General features: G+C 57.4%; 1 protein-coding gene across 1 annotated transcript; it reads left to right on the forward strand.

Annotated features, from left to right (window-relative positions):
- Positions 1-1649: 1649 nt before the first annotated feature.
- Positions 1650-19355, forward strand: LOC120390838 (glycoprotein-N-acetylgalactosamine 3-beta-galactosyltransferase 1-B-like). The gene is made up of 4 exons (XM_039513751.1): positions 1650-1759; positions 3405-3575; positions 13255-13919; positions 19176-19355. Exons 1-4 carry the CDS (start codon positions 1663-1665, stop codon positions 19338-19340), a joined length of 1098 nt encoding a protein of 365 aa, XP_039369685.1. The 5' UTR covers positions 1650-1662; the 3' UTR covers positions 19341-19355.
- The last annotated feature ends 2172 nt before the right edge of the window (positions 19356-21527 follow it).

Consider the following 21527-nt stretch of genomic DNA (forward strand, 5'->3'; position numbering starts at 1 on the left):
GGGGGCTGTGAGGCCCCAAGATGGACCTAACCGGGGGGATCCGGTTATCTGTGCCTGAAGACCTGTGTTGGACTGTGTTCCTGTCATCTAAATAAACCTTCTGCTTTACTGGCTGGCTGAGAGTCCTGGTGAATCGGCAGGGAGCCCGGGGGTGCAGGGCCGGACACCCCCACACTCCGTGACAGAGAGCAACAAAAAACGATGCACAAAACGATTGACAAAGCCGGAGCCCCCTGGAAAGGTGGAAAGCCCTGGGTGTGTTTAGCTGGCGGAGAGGGGACCTGAGGACAGCTGCTAAGGGCTGCGGTAACGAGGCCAGGAATCAAGTGATCTCCGCGTCCGCTGAAGCCAGGGGACGAGGGAACGGGCTTGATCTGCGGCGTGGAGGATTTAGGGAAAACTCGGTACCTCGCCGGGCGGCGACGCTCTGGAACCGGCAGCCTAGGGTGGTTTTCAAGAACAGGTTGGACAATCACGTGTCAGGGATGCTCTGGTACAGGGGGCAGGACGTGGCCTCTCCCCGTCCCTTCCAGCCTGACGTGAGCCTCTGACATCTGCCCTGCCCCACACTTCCTTCCCCTCCCCCATCCCCCACTCTCTTCCCCTCCCCCAGTGCCTGACCCCCTCAGACTCCCCACCCCTCCCCATCACCCAGTCCCACTTGCTTCCCTCCTGCTCCACCCAGCCCCTCTTCCTCCCTCACGCCCTGTCACACCACCGCCCCCCCTTGCCCTCTTCTTTCCACATCACCTGGCTGCACCTCTGCACCCCCCCCCCCCTCAGGCCCCAGCCTGGCCCCCCCGATCCAGCGCTTGCTGACAGGTGGAGGGTGGTAAGGACACAGTTCAATGTACTTTTCGCGCTGAAAAGGCAGCAAAGGCCCTGGTGCCATGTGCCCATCCGTGCCCCCTCCCCCACCTCCCGCTGTCCCCTCCCCCAGCCAGAGCTCTGCGGGTCGCCTATCAGGGGCCCCTGGCTCAGGGTGGCACCCAACATTGCAGCCATGTCCCAGGACTCAGGCGCCAGGTTGCCCACCGCTCCCTAGAGGGGTCAGGCAGGGTGGGATTTCTCTCCTGGGCTGCAGTGGAGGCCTTGCTGGTCCATGAGGCATCGGGAGTTGGCCATGGTGGGTGACCAGGCCAGCTGGACCAATGGTCTGGTCCAGGTGGGCCCCCCTCCAGAGTCACCTCCCCTGCCTGTAACCGCGAGCCGCCCACCCAGCACCTGTCTCCTCAAACAGACGCCCCTAGGGGTCCTGGGGGGTTAGTGCCCCCCGGTGCAGACAGCTGCTGCCCACCGCCCGGCGCCATGTGTTTGTGCCACAGGGGCACCGGCTGGGGGTCCCCCTAGATGGGACCCTGCCCCTCAGCACATCCAGCTGAGAGCGAAGATCCCAGTGGAACCGTGTTTGCTCCCGGAGCGGAGCCCTGGGAGCCCCTGGCCTTGTCCCTCTGCTCTTGGGTTCCCATGGCCTGTAGGTGCATCAGAGCAGGCTCCTCGGGAGCGTTCGGTGCCAGGCCCTGGTGCCACAGTATGTGGGAGGGACTCCGGGGTGGGGCTTGGGTGTAGTTGCCGTGACGTGCGGCTCTCCTGGGTGCACACTTCCAGCGCAAGGTCAGTCTCTTTGCTGCTCCCCAAGGAGGCGAAGCTGCAGCCTCCGCGATGTCTGCCTATCCCTCGGCAGGAATGAGACCAGGAGCCAGAGCCGCAGCCCAAGCAGGAGGAGCCAGTCCCTTTGCTGATGTGCAGGAGGATAAGGGTGAGCAAATGACGAGGGTGCAGCACCCCGAGCCCAAGTCTGCCCTGTGCAGGAGGGGACAGACACACTCACCTGCCTTCACTGGCCCAGGCCCCGGTGATATGGCAGCACCGGGGTAGCCACTATTCCCCCACACACAGGGATCCCAGAGCCAAACAGCATCCAGGGACCCCAATACACCCTGACCTGGCTCTGGGGCTGGCGAGGGGACAGTGGTCCCCCACAGAGGGGGAGGGAAGCGAGATAAGCAATCCCTAGACAGACGGACCCCTCGCACCTTCAGGGCTACAGCCCGGCGGAGGGTGCAGGTTTCAGGCCGTGCCTGGCTACCAGACGTGGTTGGTGGGTTCTGGGCAGGAGGCAGCGTTTATTCTAGGAACTCAGCACCTAGTCGGTCCCCGTGAGCTGTGCCCGGCCGGAGGAAGTCTCTTTTTTAATCTCTCCTTGCGGACGCCCGATCAGAGACCCAACCCGCTCTCAGTTGTGGTCGGGGTGTTGTGAGATTGGTGCGGGAGGTCTGCGCGTGCTGCTACAGGGGATGCATCATCCCGGTGGATCGGTGCCAAGACAAAAGGTGGCAGGTGATAGAGACAAAGAGGGGCTGGGGGGTAGGGGGGCCTGGGTGCTCAGATGAGACGTGGGAGGAGATCGGGGCTGAGCACAGGAGCAGCTGTTGGGGACTCAGGAACCAGGCAGCATCTTGACCCAGCATGTGTCCCAGGTGCCCCCCCTCCACCCTCCGAGACGTGGACAAAACGCAGGGTCCCGGATCGCGGGGAGTTTCTATGTTTTGTTAGGTTCCGATTTGGACCCAGACCAATTTAAGTGGAATAGTGTTCCCTGGGGACCTGGCAGCATGAAACTGACGTGATCCTTGTCAGTTTCACATCCGTAATCCCAGAGCACCCCCAGGCACACGGCCCGAGCACCCCGGCGTCTCCAGACACTGGGCCGGCTTGCTGCCCGGGCTCAGGACTCGGGCAGGCCGGGGAAGCCAGCTGGCCAGGAGCAATGAACCCAGAAGCCCTGGCTTAGACGGGGGTTCTCTCGGGGCGCCAGCTCTGCGGCAGAGAGCCTGAAAGCCCCGTATGCAACCACAGACCCTGGAAGACCGGGGACCCCCACAGGGCAGGTGCCATCAAAGCCCTGCCTGTGACTGGCTGTAAGTTCATTGAACGCAAGGTGGTTCCGCGAAACCTTTCGGCAGATACCGACCCACAGGGACAAAGCAATGGCCAGACTGGCTCAGAACTGAGTCTGACAGTGCCTGGCACCAGACGCTTCTGAGGAATTTGCGAGAACCGCCCCAGTCAGTCCCCGCCCCAAATTCTGTCTCTCGCTGGTGTCTAACAAAGATTAAAGCAGGTGGTTTCATGTCCCTTCCAGAATCTGCCAGCATTAACTAGCCTAACACTTGTGACCCATTGCAATGTCCAATCCTGCTTTGAATGCTTGGCCTCAGACAGTCATGTGGCAAGGAGTTCCGCAGGCCAACCACATGGCGTTGCAATAAGTATTTCCTTGGATGTGCAGAGAGCTTTGTGGGGGCGGGAGCCGGCTCTGCGTGGGCCCCTTGCTCGCTGCCAGCACTAGCAGGGACTCCTGCGTCGTGGGCAGGCTGCTTATTCTGGGTCACCTCATACAGATCGGATGTGCCGCCTCACCATGAAGCTCCGCCCCAGGACACAAGAGCTGTGGCTTTGCCTAGGCATGGTCATGGGGTTTGCCATAGGATTTACCTTCATCTACACCTTCAGGACAGAGCAGAGCACGTCAGCGACGGTGCGAAGACCCCACGACTATCATCCCCACTCAGGTGAGGGATGGACACAGTTTTTCTAATGCCATAGCTGACCCCTCCCCACCAGACCTGGCTCGGGGAAATCCCCCTCCCAGGGTTGTCTGTGCACATTTCACTGGTCCTGGGGAATGTACAGAGGCAGTGTGGCCCACTGGGTCACCACTGGCCTGGGCATCAGGAGATGTCGTTTTATTGGTGTCTCTGCCACTGGCCTGATGGGTGACCTGGGGCAAATGCCTGCCTCTCGCTGAGCCTCGGTTTCTCCATCTGCAAAATGGGGCTAAGGGCGGTGCTCTCAGTGACTAGGGGCTTTGAGATCAGCGGCCAGGCAGAGCTCTGTAAGCGTTATTAGTGCGCACAGGGACAGGAGCCAGGCACCGGTGCAAGGCGAGGAATCTCCGCAACCTCGGCGTTCAGCCAGGACTGTCCCCTCGCCTCCGTCGCAGCCAGCCTGGCCGAAGGGCCATTACGTGGGAGTAGGGGGATGGAAATGGCCGAGGCTCCGTGCTGGGAAAAAAAAACCCTCCCTCCCAAATTCATGGGGCTTTGAGATCAGCGGCCAGGCAGAGCTCTGTGGACAGGAGCCAGGCACCGGTGCAAGGCGAGGAATCTCCGCAACCTTGGCGTTCAGCCAGGACTGTCCCCTCGCCTCCGTCGCAGAGGAGGCTGTAATGCAGCCGGCCTGGCCGAAGGGCCATTACGTGGGAGTAGGGGGATGGAAATGGCCGAGTCTCCGTGCTGGGAAATAAACAGGGCCCTCCCAAATTCACGGCCATGAAAACTGCATCACAGACCGTGAAAACTGGTCTGTTGAGTGCTTTTACCCTGCACTATACAGATTTCACGGGGGAGACCAGCGGTTCTCAAACTGGGGATCCTGACCCAAAAGGGGGTTATCGTAGGGGGTTCGCGGTACGGCCACCCGTACTTCTGCGCTGCCTACAGAGCCGGGTGGCTGGAGAATGGCAGCTGCTGGCTGAGGGCCCAGCTCTGAAGGCAACAGTGCAGAAGTAAAGGTGCTAACACCATACCAGGCCGCCCGCACTTCTGTGCTGCGGCTGCAGGCACCTCTGACGGGATCCTCAGGGCGCAAACCTGGGACCACTGTACCCCCTTAACTCTCCAGCCTGGGCTGTCTCTCACAATGCCTTGCTAGTGACAAGCAGCAACCCCCTCCGGGTGCTGTGCTCACTCAGCATAACCGCATGTGGACAGGGCCGGTGCAACCACTAGGCAAACTAGGCGGTTGCTTAGGACGCCAAGTGGTTGGGGGCGCCAAAAAGGCAGCGAGCCCCAGCCATGGAGGAGCCGGCCCGGCGCAGGGGGGCAGCACGCCTGCAAAGGCGTCGGCGCCACTATCAGGGCGCAGCCGCGCCCCCCCGCCCCTCCTGCCCAGGCTGCGGCCCAGCGACCCTCCCACTCCTGCAGGCTGCAGCAGATGCATGCAGGCAGCAGCCCCCGTGCGCCCCCCCAGCTGCCCCCTGGCCGCACTCGGGCTCTGCGGCTCCTAGGCATGTGAGCCGCCGTCACCGCCTGGCCGCGGGGCCCCGAGCCTGCTCCGGGAGCCGCAGAGCCTGAGCGCGGCAAGGGGGAGCTGTGGGGGCGCACGAGGGCTCCTGCCTGTGTGCATCCGCTGCAGGAGCCCCCTGGGGGAGGCGCCAGGCTGGGCAAGCTTTCCAGCTACACCGAGTTCTTTTTCAGGTCTGAAAAGGTACTAGCAGTGTCACAGCTAAACACTAGATCTAACATAGTTTAGCACAAGTAGTTAGCACATATTCAAGGGGCCCATTCACGGTGAAGTAGCCAGGGCCGGTGCAAGGATGTTCTGCACCCTAGGCGAAACTTCCACCTTGCGCCCTCCCCCCGCCGCGCCCCTGCCCTGAGCCCCCTCCGCCCCTGGAGCAGCTCCCCTCCTCCACCCTGAGGTGCCCCCCTTGCAGCAGCTCCCCACCCCCCACCCTCCGCCCTGAGGCACCCCCCTGCCCCAGCTCCCTCCGCCTAAATGCCGGCGGCGACTGGGGTGGCCAAAGATACGGCCGCCGTGGTCGCTGCTGAAGAAAATGTCGCCCCCCCAAATGCCAGCACCCTAGGCGACTGCCTAAGTCACCTAAATGGTTGCACCAGCCCTGGAAGTAGCCCCTTAACTCCCTTGTAATCCCAGGACAAAAGGGGAGATTAGTGGGTTGCAAATTGTTGTAATTAACCACAAATCCGGTATCTTTATGAGGAGCATGATTTTTAATGTCTAGCATTCAAGCTCCCAGGCTCATCTTTTGAAAAGCGTTTTGCAGGTTTCCTTTGAGGATGAGGGCTGATAGGTCGGCTAGCGAGTGGTTTTGTGGGGGCCCAGCTCACCAGTTCTGAATGTGTGAGGTTGGCAATACTGGATATTATATCATGTCACCAAAGAAATTTAAGTCAAGGTTTCTCAGACTTTTTTCACAGGCCACATCTTAATACAGTTATTGCTCCCTCTCTGCTTTCAACTACCTGAAAGGGGGTTCCAAAGAGGATGGAGCTGGGCTGTTCTCAGCGGTGGCAGATGACAGAACAAGGAGCAATAGTCTCAAGTTGCAGTGGGGGAGGTCTAGGTTGGATATTAGGAAACACTTTTTCCCTAGGAGGGTGGTGAAGCACTGGAATGGGTTCCCTAGGGAGGTGGTGGAATCTCCTTCCTTAGAGGTTTTTAAGGTCAGGCTTGACAAAGCCCTGGCTGGGATGATTTCGTTGGGAATTGGTCCTACTTTGAGCAGGGGGTTGGACTAGATACCTCCTGAGGTCCCTTCCAACCCTGATCTTCTGTGACTCTAATTCTAATGAACCGTGCCACATTATGCAGTATTCATTTTTGCAAGTTTATAATAAGCGATGATCAGGGGAGAGGAGGGTGCAAGGTGGAAGTTTCGCCTAGAGCGCAAAATATCCTTGCACTGCGAGCCCCACACCCAGCTGGATTGCACAAGTGCTCCCTGAGCCACTCGTGAATCACACAGAGAAAGGCACCAGCCAGATCCCCCCAGCCCCCAGCACCGTAGCCCAGGAATCTACCGTCTTGCACCGCCCAAGACGAGCAGGGCAAACGTATTAATTGGTTCACCACGTCATCAATGGAAAGTGGACGTACAGCAGCCGCTGCAAACCTGAGCAGATTTACCAAACACGTCAGGCAAACTCACGGGTAAAGAGAAACGGTAAAAGAAGTTTATTGACTACAAAAGAGAGATTTTAAGTGATAGGCAAAAAGGTCAGAGTTAGTTACCAAAAGAAAAGCAGAGATCAGCCCACGGTCTAAACTCTCAACCTTATTGGACTGGGCAACCTTTAGATTACGCAGGTTTTCTCACCCCACTGGCTATTGCCGTTCATAGAGGGCAGGTTTCACCCTTGAAACCTGGGCCAGTCTCCTCTTGGAGTCTCCTGAGCGTCCTTGTTGCTTGCAGCACAGGTGGGGGAGGGAGAAAGGCCAAGCATGGGGCCCCTGTGTTCTGTTTTATACCCTGAGGGCAGGTCTTCACTGGGGACGTCAAACCCACCCCCAGGCGGGGAATAGCTCCCAGCGCTGGGGCACTGTTTACACTGGCCCTTGACGGCGCTGAAACGTGCAGCGCTCGCGCGGGGGGGAGGGGGGTGTTTTTGCAGCACTGGGAAGTGCCAGTGTAAACAAGCCCTAAGTGGACGTGCTTGGAGACCACACGCCCAGGCATGTCTGGGTGCGTCGCTGAGTCTCCAGGCCAGGTTGAGCAATTCCCTTGGTGTGGCCTTATGGAGGCGAGTCCCTGGATTGCAGCTCCCTTGCAGGACAATGGGCGTTGATGGTTGGTTGACACCTGCCCGGGTGTTGGCTACTTTCCTTGCTGTTGTCTCCGGAGAGCGAATATTTGGCTGATTCCCCAACGTGCAGCACCACGACCGCACTAATGAGATACGTATTGTGCCAAAGTCCCTCCTCCGCCTCGGTGGCCCCTGCACTTATTGGCGGATTTGCTCGCCTCAGAGCTCGACGGCAGCCCTCAGTTCTAACCGGCCGTTCACTCAGCGCAGCTCAGCGCTGGCCAGCCTGGGGAAAGGGAGGAGAACAATCTAGTGGGTCGGGGGCCAGGCCAGGGACCTTCTCCTCTGGTGGGACCCACAGTCCAGGTCAATTCCTCCTGTATCCAACAGGGAGTTGAGAGGAACCTGGGCCCGCCCTCTACTCCGGGTTCGAGCCCTGTGGCTCACAGCTGTTTGTAACATGCAGGGCCCCGTGCAGCCGGGGAAGGGCGCACCTGTGTGACTACATCCCCACGGCCTCCTCCCAACACTTTATCCTCATCTCAGGCCCTTCCTCCTGGGGCCAGGCAGCCTTTGTGCACCTCAGTCCTCCAGCAGCACACCCACACCCTGCTGCTTGCGTGCCCCTCACCGACTGACGCGAGGCCCTTTTGAAACCAGGTGCCCCAATGAACCTGCCTGTCTTCATGGATTCTAGCAGCTTCTTAACTGGCTCCAGGTGTCCTAATTAGCCTGCCTGCCTTGATTGGTTCCAGGAAGTTCCTGCTTGTTTTGGAACTGTCCCTGTTACCCAGGGGAAAGGGACCTGCTTAATCTGAGGCTAATATATCTGCCTTGGATCACGCTCCTGCAGCTCAGATTCCTTGCGTCTGACCCTTTGCCTGCACTCCTGTTCCTGTTATCTCCTTAGCTGTCCCCTGGGATCGTTTGGCTTCCAGGCCCAGTGGATCCTCCCCTTAGGCTGGGGGGATCCTTTAGCAGTGGGCGGGCTCCGCTCATCCAGTTCCTGGATCCCAATAGGATCACTCTCCTGTAGCCATCTGGCCCGATCCTGTCACAATATTGAGATAGAACCACGGCTTTCAGCAGAGCATAACATTTCCCTGATACCTCACATGACATGCTTTATACATGAGGAATATGGGGGTTCCAGGGTGCTCCCCCCAGGTATAGAATGTCACACCTCCCGCCCCTTAGAGGGTTAGTCACTGACTATCCGGAAGGCAGTTTGCGTTGTGGTTCTTTTGGCATCCAGCCATCTAGGTCAGGCGGTTTCCTCCTTCACACAGCAAACCAGATTCGTTAGGGTTTCTCTGCTGTGGTGAGGTTTAAATCTGTTTACAGGTATTAACTGAGAAGCGGCCTTATCATAAAAATGTCTTAATATGACAGGTGTCCCCAATGACCATTTCTAGCACGTCCCAAAGCTCATCCCCAAAATTGTGCCTCATGTATCTTATCCCAAGGTTTAACGTTGGGCATCAAAGTTCTTATCCCAAGAGGTAACATTAATGTCGACATTTTTATCACCGCTGGGCGTTTACAAGTATCTTTATGATACCACGTCCTCTGTTCAGCGAGTCGGGTTCGATGCTGGTTTGTTCGTTACTCGTTCGTTACCACGTAATCAGTCACTGGCTTTTCTTTCCCTCCCTCCAGTGTTCCCTGCTGCCTGGCTTCTTACTTTAATCCTGTTTCTGGGATTTTGGTACCTCAGGGTCTGGCAAGACAGGGATCCAGGGGGATCCTGCATGTTGGGTGGCCCTTCGGGGAGCTGGCTCCCAACCCCAGGACTTTACAAATGCAAAACATCCACCTTCCTTTTTGGGGTTACCCTGTGTCCCCCCCTCCCAGCACTGAGTCCTTCCCTGCCCCCTTTCCTAGAGGGCTGTGATCTGTGCCCTCTGGGCCAGGTGTGTTTACCCTTTGATCAGATTCACCTTCTCCCAGCAGCTTCCCCATAGCTGCGCTGTCTCTCACCAGCCTGGGGGAAAACACCCCCCCTCTGTCAGCTGGGTCATTTGTATTCTGGCAAACTAGCACCTGGCAATTTCCTGGTTCCAACTCCTCTCTTATCACAGGCATTGGAGCTGCCTCTTGATTTAAAGAGACACAGTTACGTCCCAAAAACTTATCAGAAACAGCATCCTGAAAAACCGGGACCTGGATGGAGGTGCCCTCTGCCACCCCTTTCTCTGTCCCTGAGAGGTCAGCTGTGTGACTGCTCCCCTCCAGGAGGTCAGGTACACTGTTCCCTCTTAAAACCTGGGTCACAGGCTGAGTGCCTGGTGTCACGGAGTCCCCGGGCGATGCTCTGGAATTGCTCCCCACAAAGCCAGGCAGGACTTTGGGGAGCCTCCTCTCCCGTGGAGCAGACTGGCTCCAGGGCAAGAAGCTCACACGGCTTCACCTTCCTGGGTCTGACCTTGGAGCATTCAGCGTCCTCTGCCCCTCCGTGCGCTTCCCCCAGCGAGTCCGCCCAGGCGGGGTTCTGGGGTAGCCAGGGGGTCCTGCACCCCCACTGCGCAGTCAGACGTGACTCTCAGCCAGCCAGTAACACAGAGGTTTATTAGATGACAGGAACAGGGTCTAACACAGAGCTTGTAGGTACAGAGAACGGGACCCCCTCAGCCGGGTCCATTCTGGGGCCCAGCGAGCCAGACACCCACGTCTGCACTTCAATCCCTGTCCCGAGCCAGCTGCAAACTGAAACTCCCCCCAGCCTCTCACTCAGCCTCCCCCCGGCTCCTCCCCCAGCCTTTGTGTCCTTTGTCCAGTTTCCAGGCAGAGGTGTTACCTGGCCTCCAACCCCCCACCTGGGTTCTCATGTTACGTGCTCAGGTATCCTCCCTTCCCCAATGCAGCCAGTCCCCCCCAAACTCCCCTGCAACCTTCCCAGGTCAACACTCCCCACTCAGCATTCAAAGAACACACCAAGAACATTCCCACTTCGCCACACCCGGGTGCACAGATGTTGACCCAGCCATTCAGCCCTGTGCATCCTCTCCCAAGTGACCACTGAGGAGACATTCCTGTACCCCCCACTATTCCTACCCCCGTTTCCTCATCTGGGCCCCCTTCTAAAGCACACTTCTCCGGGCTCTCTAGGAAGGGGTCTGTCCCTTGTTCAGCTGCAACACTGCCAGCTAGCAACTGGGACAGTTTCCCTGGTCACTGACACCCCCCTCCTGCCCCCGATCCTGAGGCATGCTGCCTTCTGCTGGAAAGGAGCTAGTCTCTGGCTCTCCCATACTTGGAAGCACCCTGCTTCCCTGTGTTACGGAGTCACAGGAATCCTCTCCCACCTCAGTGGTTTCTGAGATTCCAATCCCTGCCCCTTCCCTGGGCTCCTCTCTGCTCCCTAGAGCGGGGTCTGTCTCTGGTTCAGCTGCAACCTGCTGTCAGTTCTCTCCCTGGCTGGCGTCACACCCCCCAGCCCTTCCTGAGGTGGTGCTGCCTCCAGTTGCAGTGCAGGAGTTGGTCTCAGCCACCCTCCCACCTGCAAGCATGTGGCTTCCCCCGGCCGCTCCCCTCTTCCCTCAGCAGTTCCTGAGCCCGTACCCTTTCCCTGGGGGGGGGGGGGGCAGCATGAAACTCCCTCCTGCTGCAGGCAAATAATGTAACCTGAGCTACACGGAAAAAACCCTTTCCCAGAAGCAGGGCGCCTAGGAGGTGTTCCATTACCCCCACGTTCCAAACCTTCCCACGGCACATGGATTTTAGCCAGTGGTACGAGGAAGCTGCTTTCGCCCCCCCGCACCATCTCCGCCCTTTGGCCAGGTAATACACTAGCCTTTGGGACCACGCTCTGCTTAACCAGAGAGGTCTGGGCCCCTGTAGCCCCCTGCCCCAAGCATTCCCTGCCATTCACTCCGACAGCCGTAACGTGCTCCATAGCTGGTTCTGCAGAGGCTGACCTCACCAAACCAACCTGACGGGTTTCAGTCGCCTGGGGGTTGTCTGTGTGGCGGACAGCAGAACTAACATGAGCTATTGGTTGCCTGCTTCCTCCTAGCACAGGGCGTTTATTCCTCAGGTGATCAGTGGCATTTCACGGCCGGTACCTTTTGGGCTCTTCTGTTTTTACAGACTATTTGGGATGAGAGTTAGAGGAACGGCTCTGGGAAGGTGAGCTCCCAGCCAGTCTCCTTTTTGCCAGAGATCAAACGGGATCCTCCCTCCCCGCCGGGTTTAAATCCCCCATTACTCGGACCAATATCCCGCTTAAGATTCCTAAATGTAACTCAGGGGGGGATTGGAAACCTTCGCAAAACAGTGTTTTTGAATTTACAATAGTCTAAAGCATCCTCAATAGGCATTTCATTGACTACATTCAGAGCGTTGCTAGTTAATTTCGCAATCAGGGTAGGAACTCTCTTATCATCAGGGATTTCAAACGCTGCTCGCGGCCTTTCAACGGTGGTCGGATATTCAGCCATATCATCTGCCTCGTTGTAAGCAGGACACAAGTGGTCCCAACTGTGGATTTGTGGAGTGATGGGAATTGCTGGGGTCAGTGGGTTCTGCTTCTGTAGCAGGTTCAGCTGGTGTCTTCACGCTCTTTCTCTTTCCTTCTCATTTATCTCCAGTTCTTTCAGTTCAATCATAGACTCACAGACTAGCAGGGTTGGAAGGGAGCTCGGGAGGTATCTAGTCCAACCCCCTGCTCAAAGCAGGGCCAACCCCCAACTAAATCGGCTGCAATAGTCTCTGGTGCTCTCTCTCTTTTTCTGCAACCTGCAGCCTAAAACGCTCCAGCTGCGCAATCGCTTCACCGCTTTCACTCATTTTCCGGCTTTTCTGTCCCTACCTCCCTTTCCCGAAATAAGCAAACAGAAAATAATGAACCGGTAGCCACCTCCTGACTGTCCTTAGCCACCAGGCTTAAAGCCTCCCATCCAATCTTTACAGCAGTGTATGAAATGCAAATCTTGCTCAGTGCACCAAGCCGTGTATTTCCCCCGCCTCGCTGTGCAGGGCTTTGATGGCACCTGCCCTGTGGGATCCCCGGGGTGCAGCCTGGGCCTGTGGGACCGCTGTATCACAGAGTGTGGGGGAGTCAGGGCTCTGCACCCTGCGGCTTCCTGCAATTCACCGGGACTCTCAGCCAGCCAGTAACACAGCAGGTTTATTTAGCCGACAGGAACACAGTCCAGGACAGGTCTTGCAGGTACAGACAACAAGACCCCCTCAGTCAGGTCCATCTTGGGGGGCCCCAGGGAGGCCAGAGCCCCATCTGGGCTCCCCTCTCTTTTCCCAGCCAGCTCCAAACTGAAACTCCCTCCAGCCGTCTGGCCCAGCCTCCCCCTGGCTCCTCCCCCACCCTTTGTCCATTTCCCGGGCAAAGGTGTCACCTGGCTCCAAGCCCCATCCCGGTTCTCATGTTACATGCTCAGGTATCTGGTTTTAAGGAAAGTCTCCCATCCCCAATGCAAACAGTCCCAGCAAAACTCCCCTGCAACCTTCCCAGGTCAATACTCCCCTCGCCCTGCTGCATCACAGGCACCCACGCGGTCCGCAGAGAAACCATTAAGACCATTCCCACTTCGTCACACACTCTGCCCCCTTATCTCTCATGGGGTGTAGAGTACCCGAGCGGCGCTGCCTTTGGAGCTCGACTCCCGGCCAGCAGCCACCGCTCTCCGGCCGCCCAGCTCTGAAGGCAGTGCCGCTGCCAGCGGCAGCACAGAAGTAAGGGTGGCAATACTGCAACCCCGCTACAATAATCCTGGGGTTCCCCCGCACACACACACACACAACCCATTTTTGGGTCAGGACCCCCACAGTTCCAACACAGTGAAATTTCAGATTTAAATAGCTGAGCTCATGAAATTTACAATTTTTAAAATCCTCTGACTGTGACCAAAATGGACCGTGAATTTGGTAGGGCCCTGGAAATCAGGCGTTGCCCTTCTGTTCCCAGTGGAGGACAATGCGACTGCGGCCGAGCTGTACAACAAGGTGCGGATCCTGTGCTGGGTCATGACGGGCCCCAGCAACCTGGCGACCAAGGCCCGGCACGTCCAGGCCACGTGGACGCGGCACTGCAATGTGGTGCTGTTCATGAGCTCGGTGCGGGACGACGGCTTCCCCACCGTGGGGCTGGACGTCAAGGAAGGCCGGGACCAGCTGTACTGGAAAACCATCCGGGCCTTCCAGTACGTCCACCGGCACCACCTGGAGCAGGCCGACTGGTTCCTCAAGGCGGACGACGACACCTTCGTGGTGCTGGACAACCTGCGCTGGCTGCTGGCCAACCACACGCCCGAGGAGCCCGTCTACTTCGGGAAGCGCTTCAAGCCCTTCGTCAAGCAGGGCTACATGAGCGGCGGGGCCGGCTACGTCCTCAGCAAGGAGGCCCTGAGGCGCTTCGTGGAGGGCGTCAGGACCCAGGTGTGCACCCACACCAGCCCGGTGGAGGACCTGGCGCTGGGCCAGTGCATGGAGAAGGTGGGGGTGCAGGCGGGGGACACCCGGGACACCAAGGGGCAGGAGACCTTCCACCCCTTCCCCCCAGAGAGGCACTTGATGGAGAATCTCCGGCGCGATTACTATTATCCCACCTACTCCTTCTACCCCATCCTGCTGGTGAGTGTCCGGGAGTCCCGGCTCGGGGTGGGAGTGGGGGGCAGCCGAGAGGCGGGTGGCCCGGTCAGAGGAACACTGGGCCTCGTAGCGCTTAAGACCAGACCGTCACGGTCCCATGATTCCCAGCACTGTTCTTGGCTCCGCCCACCAGCCCAGCTCCGCCCACTCACTACAGATGGTGCTGATGCCGCTGTGTGGATGCCGTGGGGCTCGATGTCCTGCTCTGTCCCCCCCCCATTTCCCCCAGTGCTGGCTGGACCACGCGAGCCTGCTGCTGCCTTGGCCAGCAGATCTGGGGCTGCTGGCTCATGCGTTTAGATCCTGGGTTCGAGCCCCAGCACCTTGGGCGGTTTTAAGGCCAGCGGGGACCCTCATGAGCCGCGTGCTGAACCTCTGCTTAACCCAGGCCGGAGAAAGTCATTCAGCGGTTGAGGTGCGCAGCCCTTCGCAGGCCAGGGGGGGGCAGGATTCTGTCTCTTACGCTGGTGGTCCCGATCAGCTGTTTCCCCCAGTTATAAGCTCTCCAACCCCCGGGGCCGGTTTCCTTCCTAGCAGAGTTGGTTGAATTCACGTAGCAGGGCTGAGCCACCATCTCTCCAGCAGGGCGTTGTCTGGGCTGCGCTCCGAGCTGTTTGTAAACCCCTGATAAAGGGTTCACAGAAGCAGACCAGCCTTTATTAGCACTTCTCGTAACGCTGAGGAGCTTCTAACCACCTATCACTCCCGGCAACAACATGGTTATAATGTAAATGAATCCTTTATAGCCAGACCCTTAATAGGCTGTAGGAGCCAGTAGCGTGACTAATGGGCCCTCTTAGTCACCGGCTCATTCGGGTAAAACATTTCTGCCTTGCTGGGCTTTTTCCAGACCGGTCGGTGAGTGTATTAAACATAAGAACAGCCACACTGGGTCAGACCAATGGCCCATCCAGCCCAGTGTCCTGTCTCCCCACAGCGGCCAGTGCCGGGTGCCCCAGAGGGACTGAACAAAACAGGGAATCGTCACGTGATCCATCCCCTGTCGCCCATTCCCAGGGACCACACTTGCAAGCGACATGGGAGTGGGGGGTTGACCTGTAATCTGATGAGGTTCAACAAGGACAAGTGCAGAGTCCTGCACTTAGGCAGGAGGAATCCCAGGCACCGCTACAGGCTGGGGACCGACTGGCTAAGCAGCAGTTCTGCAGGAAAGGCCCTGGGGCTAACAGTGGAGGAGAAGAGGGAGAGGAATTATTTAAGCTCAGTACCAATGTGGACACAAGAACAAATGGATATAAACTGGACACTAGGAAGTTTAGACTTGAACTTAGACGAAGGTTTCTAACCATTAGAGGAGTGAAGTTCTGGAACAGCCTTCCAAGGGGAGTAGTGGGGGCAAAAGACATATCTGGCTTTAAGACTAAGCTTGATAAGTTTATGGAGGGGATGGTATGATGGGATAGCCTAATTTTGGCAATTAATTTGGCAATTGATCTTTGATTATCAGCAGGTAAGTATGCCCAGTGGTCTGGGATGGCATGTTAGATGGGTGGGATCTGGGTTACTACAGAGAATTCTTTCCTGGGTGCTGGCTGGTGAGTCTTGCTCACATGCTCAGGGTTTAACTGATCACCATAGAATCATAGAATCTCAGGGTTGGAAGGGACCTCAGGAGGTATCTAGTCCAACCCCCTGCTCAAAGCAGGACCAAACCCAACTAAATCATCCCAGCCAGGGCTTTGTCAAGCCTGACCTTAAAAACCTCTAAGGAAGGAGATTCCACCACCTACCTAGGGAACCCATTCCAGTGCTTCACCACCCTCTTAGTGAAAAAGTTTTTCCTAATATCCAACCTAAACCTCCCACTCTGCAACTTGAGACCATTACTCCTTGTTCTGTCATCTTCTACCACTGAGAACAATCTAGATCCATCCTCTTTGGAACCCTGTTTCAGGTAGTTGAAAGCAGCTATCAAATCCCCCCTCATTCTTCTCTTCTGCAGACTAAACCATCCCAGTTCCCTCAGCCTCTCCTCATAAGTCATGTGCTCCAGCCCCCTAATCATTTTTGTTGCCCTCCGCTGGACTCTCTCCAATTTATCCACATCCTTCTTGTAGTGTGGGGCCCAAAACTGGACACAGCACTCCAAATGAGGCCTCACCAAAGCTGAGTAGAGGGGAATGATCACATCCCTTGATCTGCTGGAAATGCCCCTACTTATACAACCCAAAATGCCATTAGCCTTCTTGGCAACAAGGGCACACTGTTGACTCATATTCAGTTTTTCATCCACCGTAACCCCTAGGTCCTTTTCTGCAGAATTGCTGCCCAGCCATTCGGTCCCTAGTCTATAACAGTGCATGGGATTCTTCCGTCCTAAGTGCAGGACTCTGCACTTGTCCTTTTTGAACCTCATCATATTTCTTTTGGCCCAATCCTCTAATTTGTCTAGGTCCCTCTGTATCCTATCCCTACCCTCCAGCATATCAACCACTCCTCCCAGTTTAGTGTCATCTGCAAACTTGCTAAGGGTGCAGTCCACAGCATCCTCCAGATCGTTAATGAAGATATTGAATAAAACTGGCCCCAGCACCGACCCTTGGGGCACTCCACTTGATACCGGCTGCCAACTAGACATGGAACCATTGATCACTACCCGTTGAGCCCGACCATCTAGCCAGTTTTCTATCCACCTTACCGTCCATTCATCCAGCCCATACTTCTTTAACTTGCTGGCAAGAATACTGTGGGAGACTGTATCAAAAGCTTTGCTAAAGTCCAGAAATAGCACATCCACTGCTTTCCCCTCATCCACAGAGCCGGTTATCTCCATAGAAGGCAATTAGATTAGTCAGGCATGACTTGCCCTTGGTGAATCCATGCTGACTGTTCCTGATCACTTTCCCCTCCTTTAAGTGGTTCAGAATTGATTCCTTGAGGACCTGTTCCATGATTTTTCCAGGGGCTGAGGTGAGACTGACTGGCCTGTAGTTCCCTGGATCTTCCTTCTTCCCTTTTTTAAAGATGGGCACTACATTAGCCTTTTTCCAGAGGAGTGCAATTCTGGAACAGCCTACCGAAGGAAACAGTGGGGGCGAAGGACCTCCATGACTTTAAGATTAAGCTAGATAAGTTTATGGAGGAGATGGTATGATAGGATAACGGGCTTAGTCAATAGGTCAATTAAGTGCCACACTGGTAATTAGTACAATGGGTCAATGATAGGATATTGTTAGCCTTTTTCCAGAGGGTATGGCTGGAGAGTCTTGCCCACATGCTTGGGGTTCAGCTGACCGCCATATTTGGGGTCGGGAAGGAATTTTCCTCCAGGGTAGATTAGCAGTGGCCCTGGAGGTTTTTCGCCTTCCTCCGAAGCATGGGGCAGGGGCGCAGTGGATTGGCTTATGTGGCTTGCATCTTGCAGGAGGTCAGACTAGATGATCATAATGGTCCCTTCTGATCTCGAATTCTATGATTCTATGATTCTATGATCCGGGACCTCCCCCGATCGCCATGATTTTTCAAAGATAATGGCCAATAGCTCTGCAATCTCATCGGCCAACTCCTTTAGCACCCTCGGATGCAGCGCATCCGGCCCCATGGACTTGTGCTCGTCCAGCTTACTTGTGCTCGTCCAGCTTTTCTAAGTAGTCCCGAATTACTTCTTTCCCCACAGAGAGCTGGTCACCTCCTCCCCTTACCGTGCTGCAGAGTGCAGCTGTCTGGGAGCTGACCTTGTCTGTGAAGACAGAGGCAAAAAAAGCATTGAGTACACTAGCTTTCTCCACATCCTCTGTCACTAGGTTGCCTCCCTCATTCAGCAAGGGGCCCACATTTTCCTTGACTTTCTTCTTGTTGCTAACATACCTGAAGAAACCCTTCTTGTTACTCCTAACATCTCCGGCTAGCTGCAACTCCAAGTGTGATTTGGCCTCCCTGATTTCACTCCTGCATGCCTGAGCAATACTTTTATACTCCTCCCTGGTTATTTGTCCAATCTTCCACTTCTTATAAGCTGTTTTTTTGTGTTTAAGACGAGCAAGGATTTCACTGTTGAGCCAAGCCATATTTGGGGTCGGGAAGGAATTTGCCTCCAGGGCAGATTGGCAGAGGCCCTGGAGGTTTTTCGCCTTCCTCTGCAGCGTGGGGCACGGGTCACTTGCTGGAGGATTCTCTGCAGCTTGAGGTCTTCAAACCACAATTTGAGGACTTCAGTAACTCAGACATAGGTTAAGGATTTGTTATAGAAGTGGATGGGTAAGATTCTGTGGCCTGCATTGTGCAGGAGGTCAGACTAGATGATCATAATGGTCCCTTCTGACCTTAAAGTCTATGAGAAGCTGGCTATGAGTCAGCAGTGGGCCCTTGTTACCAAAAAGGCCAACGGCATATTGGGCTGTATTAGTAGGAGCATTGCCAGCAGATCAAGGGAAGTGATTATTCCCCTCTATTCGGCACCGGTGAGGCCACACCTGGAGTATTGCATCCAGTTTTGGTCCCCCCGCTACAGAAGGGATGTGGACAAATTGGAGAGAGTCCAGCGGAGGGCAACAAAAATGATCAGGGGGCTGGAGCACATGATTTACAAGGAGAGGCTGAGGGAACTGGGATTGTTTAGTCTGCAGAAGAGAAGAGTGAGGGGGGATTTGATAGCTGCTTTCAGCTACCTGAAAGGAGGTTCCAAAGAGGATGGAGCTCAGGTGTTTTCAGTGGTGGCAGATGGCAGAACAAGGAGCATTGGTCTCAAGTTGCAGTGGGGGAGGTCTAGGTTGGATATTAGGAAACACTCTTTCACTGGGAGGGTGATGAAGCCCTGGAATGGGTTCCCTAGGGAGGTGGTGGAATCTCCATCCTTAGATGTTTATAAGGCCCAGCTTGACAAAGCCTCGGCTGCGGTGATTTAGTTGGTGTTGGTCCTGCTTTGAGCAGGGGGTTGGACTAGATACCTCCTGAGGCCTCTTCCAACCCTAATCTTCTATGATTCTATGAAATGCCTTCGGCCCTAAAGGGACCCCCCTATCCCCATGTGCTGTGCTGCACGGCCGGCCTCTCCCCGCATGGCACCAGAATCCTTGGGCCGACGTCTGCGCATCAGGGCACGAAGGTTCGGGGGGGGGGGTGTGGAATTGTGACTGGCTGCGGCTTGGGGCAGGGTGGCATCAATTGCTGCCCTCGGGGTGTAGCCGTGTTGGGTCCAAGGCTGCCCCGCTCAGCCTAGGGTGGGATGCAGCCCCCGGGCCCTGCCAGCCTGAGCTTGGTTCGTTCTCGTCCCCACAGGGTCCCCAGAGCTGCTCGGATTTATCCATCTCCTTCCACTACATCAGCCCGGAGGAGATGTACATGTTGGAATACTTGAGCCGACACCTGCGCCCGTACGGCTACCGGCCCCGCTACCAGCCGGCTCTAACGGTCGGGAACCGCACGGAGCCCAGGGAGGGGTGACTGGCGGGGGCTCCGCGGAGGGACGCCAGCGAAGGGTGCGAAACCCCAAGGGCCGGGGTTACACCGACGGTGCTTTAGAACCAGTGCTCGGTGCCTGGAGCCCATGGTGCCAGGGGCCGTATAAAGGCGACAGAGGGGAGGGAGGGGGTATTTGGCGCTGGAGCGTGAGCTCAGAGCAGAGGAGGGGGGGCTCTCAGGCAGGGCACCTCAGTGGGTTTGGGGGGAGGGTGTTCTTGGGCACAACCCCTGAGGGAGTTTGGGGGGCCCCCAGCTAAGGGGGGCAGATCCTGTCTACATATAAGGTGTCCTGTCGTCATTACAAACCTCCCTTCTCTTTAGCTACCTCTGGATGAAATGAGGGTTTGTCCGGGGGGAGGGAGGGAGGAGGCTCCGTTTCCCGTCAGCCCCCACCCTGTCCCTGCCACTCTGCCCTTTGCTGCCTGAGCTGGCAGACCCCTCCCCCCCGCCCGCTGCCCATGGGGGTGCTAGGGCAGCGCCAGCGTGCGCTAACCTCGGTGCCTGCGAGAACCCACTCGCTGGGGCCCCGTCGGCGAATTCCCAGCTGCTCCCGCCAAGGCCATAAGCGGCCGGGGGAGGCTCAGGACCTGGTGCCTGGTTCCAGCAGGGGGCAAGGCAGCGACGCAAGCCCTGCCCCCCCCCTTTGGCAGCCTCAGAACCCCACCCCCCCCCGGCACCCTTCCGATTTTCCTTGCTCGTGCCACGCAGGGCTGCGGGTGGCTCCTGCTGCTTGGCCACGGAGCCCTCGGCAGCCACGGCACGAAGATCAGTCCCTGCCTCCCCCGGCTTCGCTGGGCCACTTTCCTGTGCGCAACAAAAACGCTGACGCAGAGAGCGCTACAGGGGGCCTGTTGGCCCCCAACTCCCCTGCCTGATGCCCCCGGCCCCCCCGGCGCCCGCCCCTGCTTGCTCTGCAGGAAGGGTCGCTCCCAGCGCAAATAACCAGCACATGCTACAGCTCTAAATCTGACATTGTTACGTACTTACAGTTACAATCCAAGAGATTAAAACGCTGTACACGGCCACTGGTGTCAGTGCCGGCTGGCCATGCCCCCCCCCCCACACGCACACACCCCCCCACGATCCAGCCACACCCGGGGCCGGCGTGGACCCTGCAGCAGGCTGCTTCCTCCCCCAGACTCCCACGTCGCTGCCAACATCCGCTACCCGCCTCCCAAGGGGTAGAGCCATTGCGATGCCGCGCAGGCCGGTCAGTTCCCCCCCACACCAGGTTCAGACTGGTTGCCCCGTCCCCCGGAGCCTACGGCAGCGCTGGCGGTCGGAGGGACGGGGCAGCGTCCCTGCCCCCTAGGCCTGGCTCTGCCCCCCCGGGGCCAGCGCAGAGAGGGAGGACGAGGCTTTCTTCGTGCAACACGGTAGCCATATGTTCATGACCTGAGCCGCCCAGCTGGTTTGGAAGAACCGGGGAGAGCTGGGGGGCCGGCGGCGGGCCCAGCGGAGAGCCACGGAGCTGTCGGCCCACTGAACTCCCGGTCAGGCTCAGCCACTGGGCCTGCACCCCCCGGCCCCCGAAGCTCAACCCCCGCCCAGGCCTGGAATTAAAGCAAGACCCAGCGGGAGTGGCTGTCAGCTCAGCACTGGGGGGTAACGTGCCAGCCAGTGCCCCGGGCGGCGGCAGGGACGGCCGATTGGGGTGTGCGCGTGTGTGTGTGTGCGCGCGGGGAGGGGGGGGGTCTGTATTACCCTGATCACGTATCGAAATAAAGCCTGACACCACGTCACTCACAACAGCCACTTTCGGAGTGTAAACATTGTGCCGGAGATGCTGCCAACCCAGCCTGGCCGGAGAGACAGCCGGAGGGAGGGCGGGAGATTCCTGGCACAAGCCAAACGCTCGGAGAAGCAAATAAATTAAACCAGAGTCCCGAGAGGAGGCTGGGAAAGGCCGGGCGGTGGGGCAAGGGGACGGGGCCTTTGTACAACAGGAACGGGCTGAAAGCTGGGCCTGGCGCTAAGGCAGTGCCGTGCCAGCTCCTGTATGGATGACCCAAGGGAGGGGCTGTCAATGCCCCATGCCAGGCCCCCCCCCCGCCCCGCTCGCCCGTGACTGGGATGAGATGCTGCTTTTCAGAGAGGTGCTGGCTGGGAGGGCGGGCGTGGGGCAGGGTTTGGCGCATGAAACGGGAGCCTGGCTCAGTGGGCGCAGGC

Source organism: Mauremys reevesii, linkage group 25 (genome assembly GCF_016161935.1).
Source record: "Mauremys reevesii isolate NIE-2019 linkage group 25, ASM1616193v1, whole genome shotgun sequence".
Classification (NCBI taxonomy): Eukaryota; Metazoa; Chordata; order Testudines; family Geoemydidae; genus Mauremys; species Mauremys reevesii.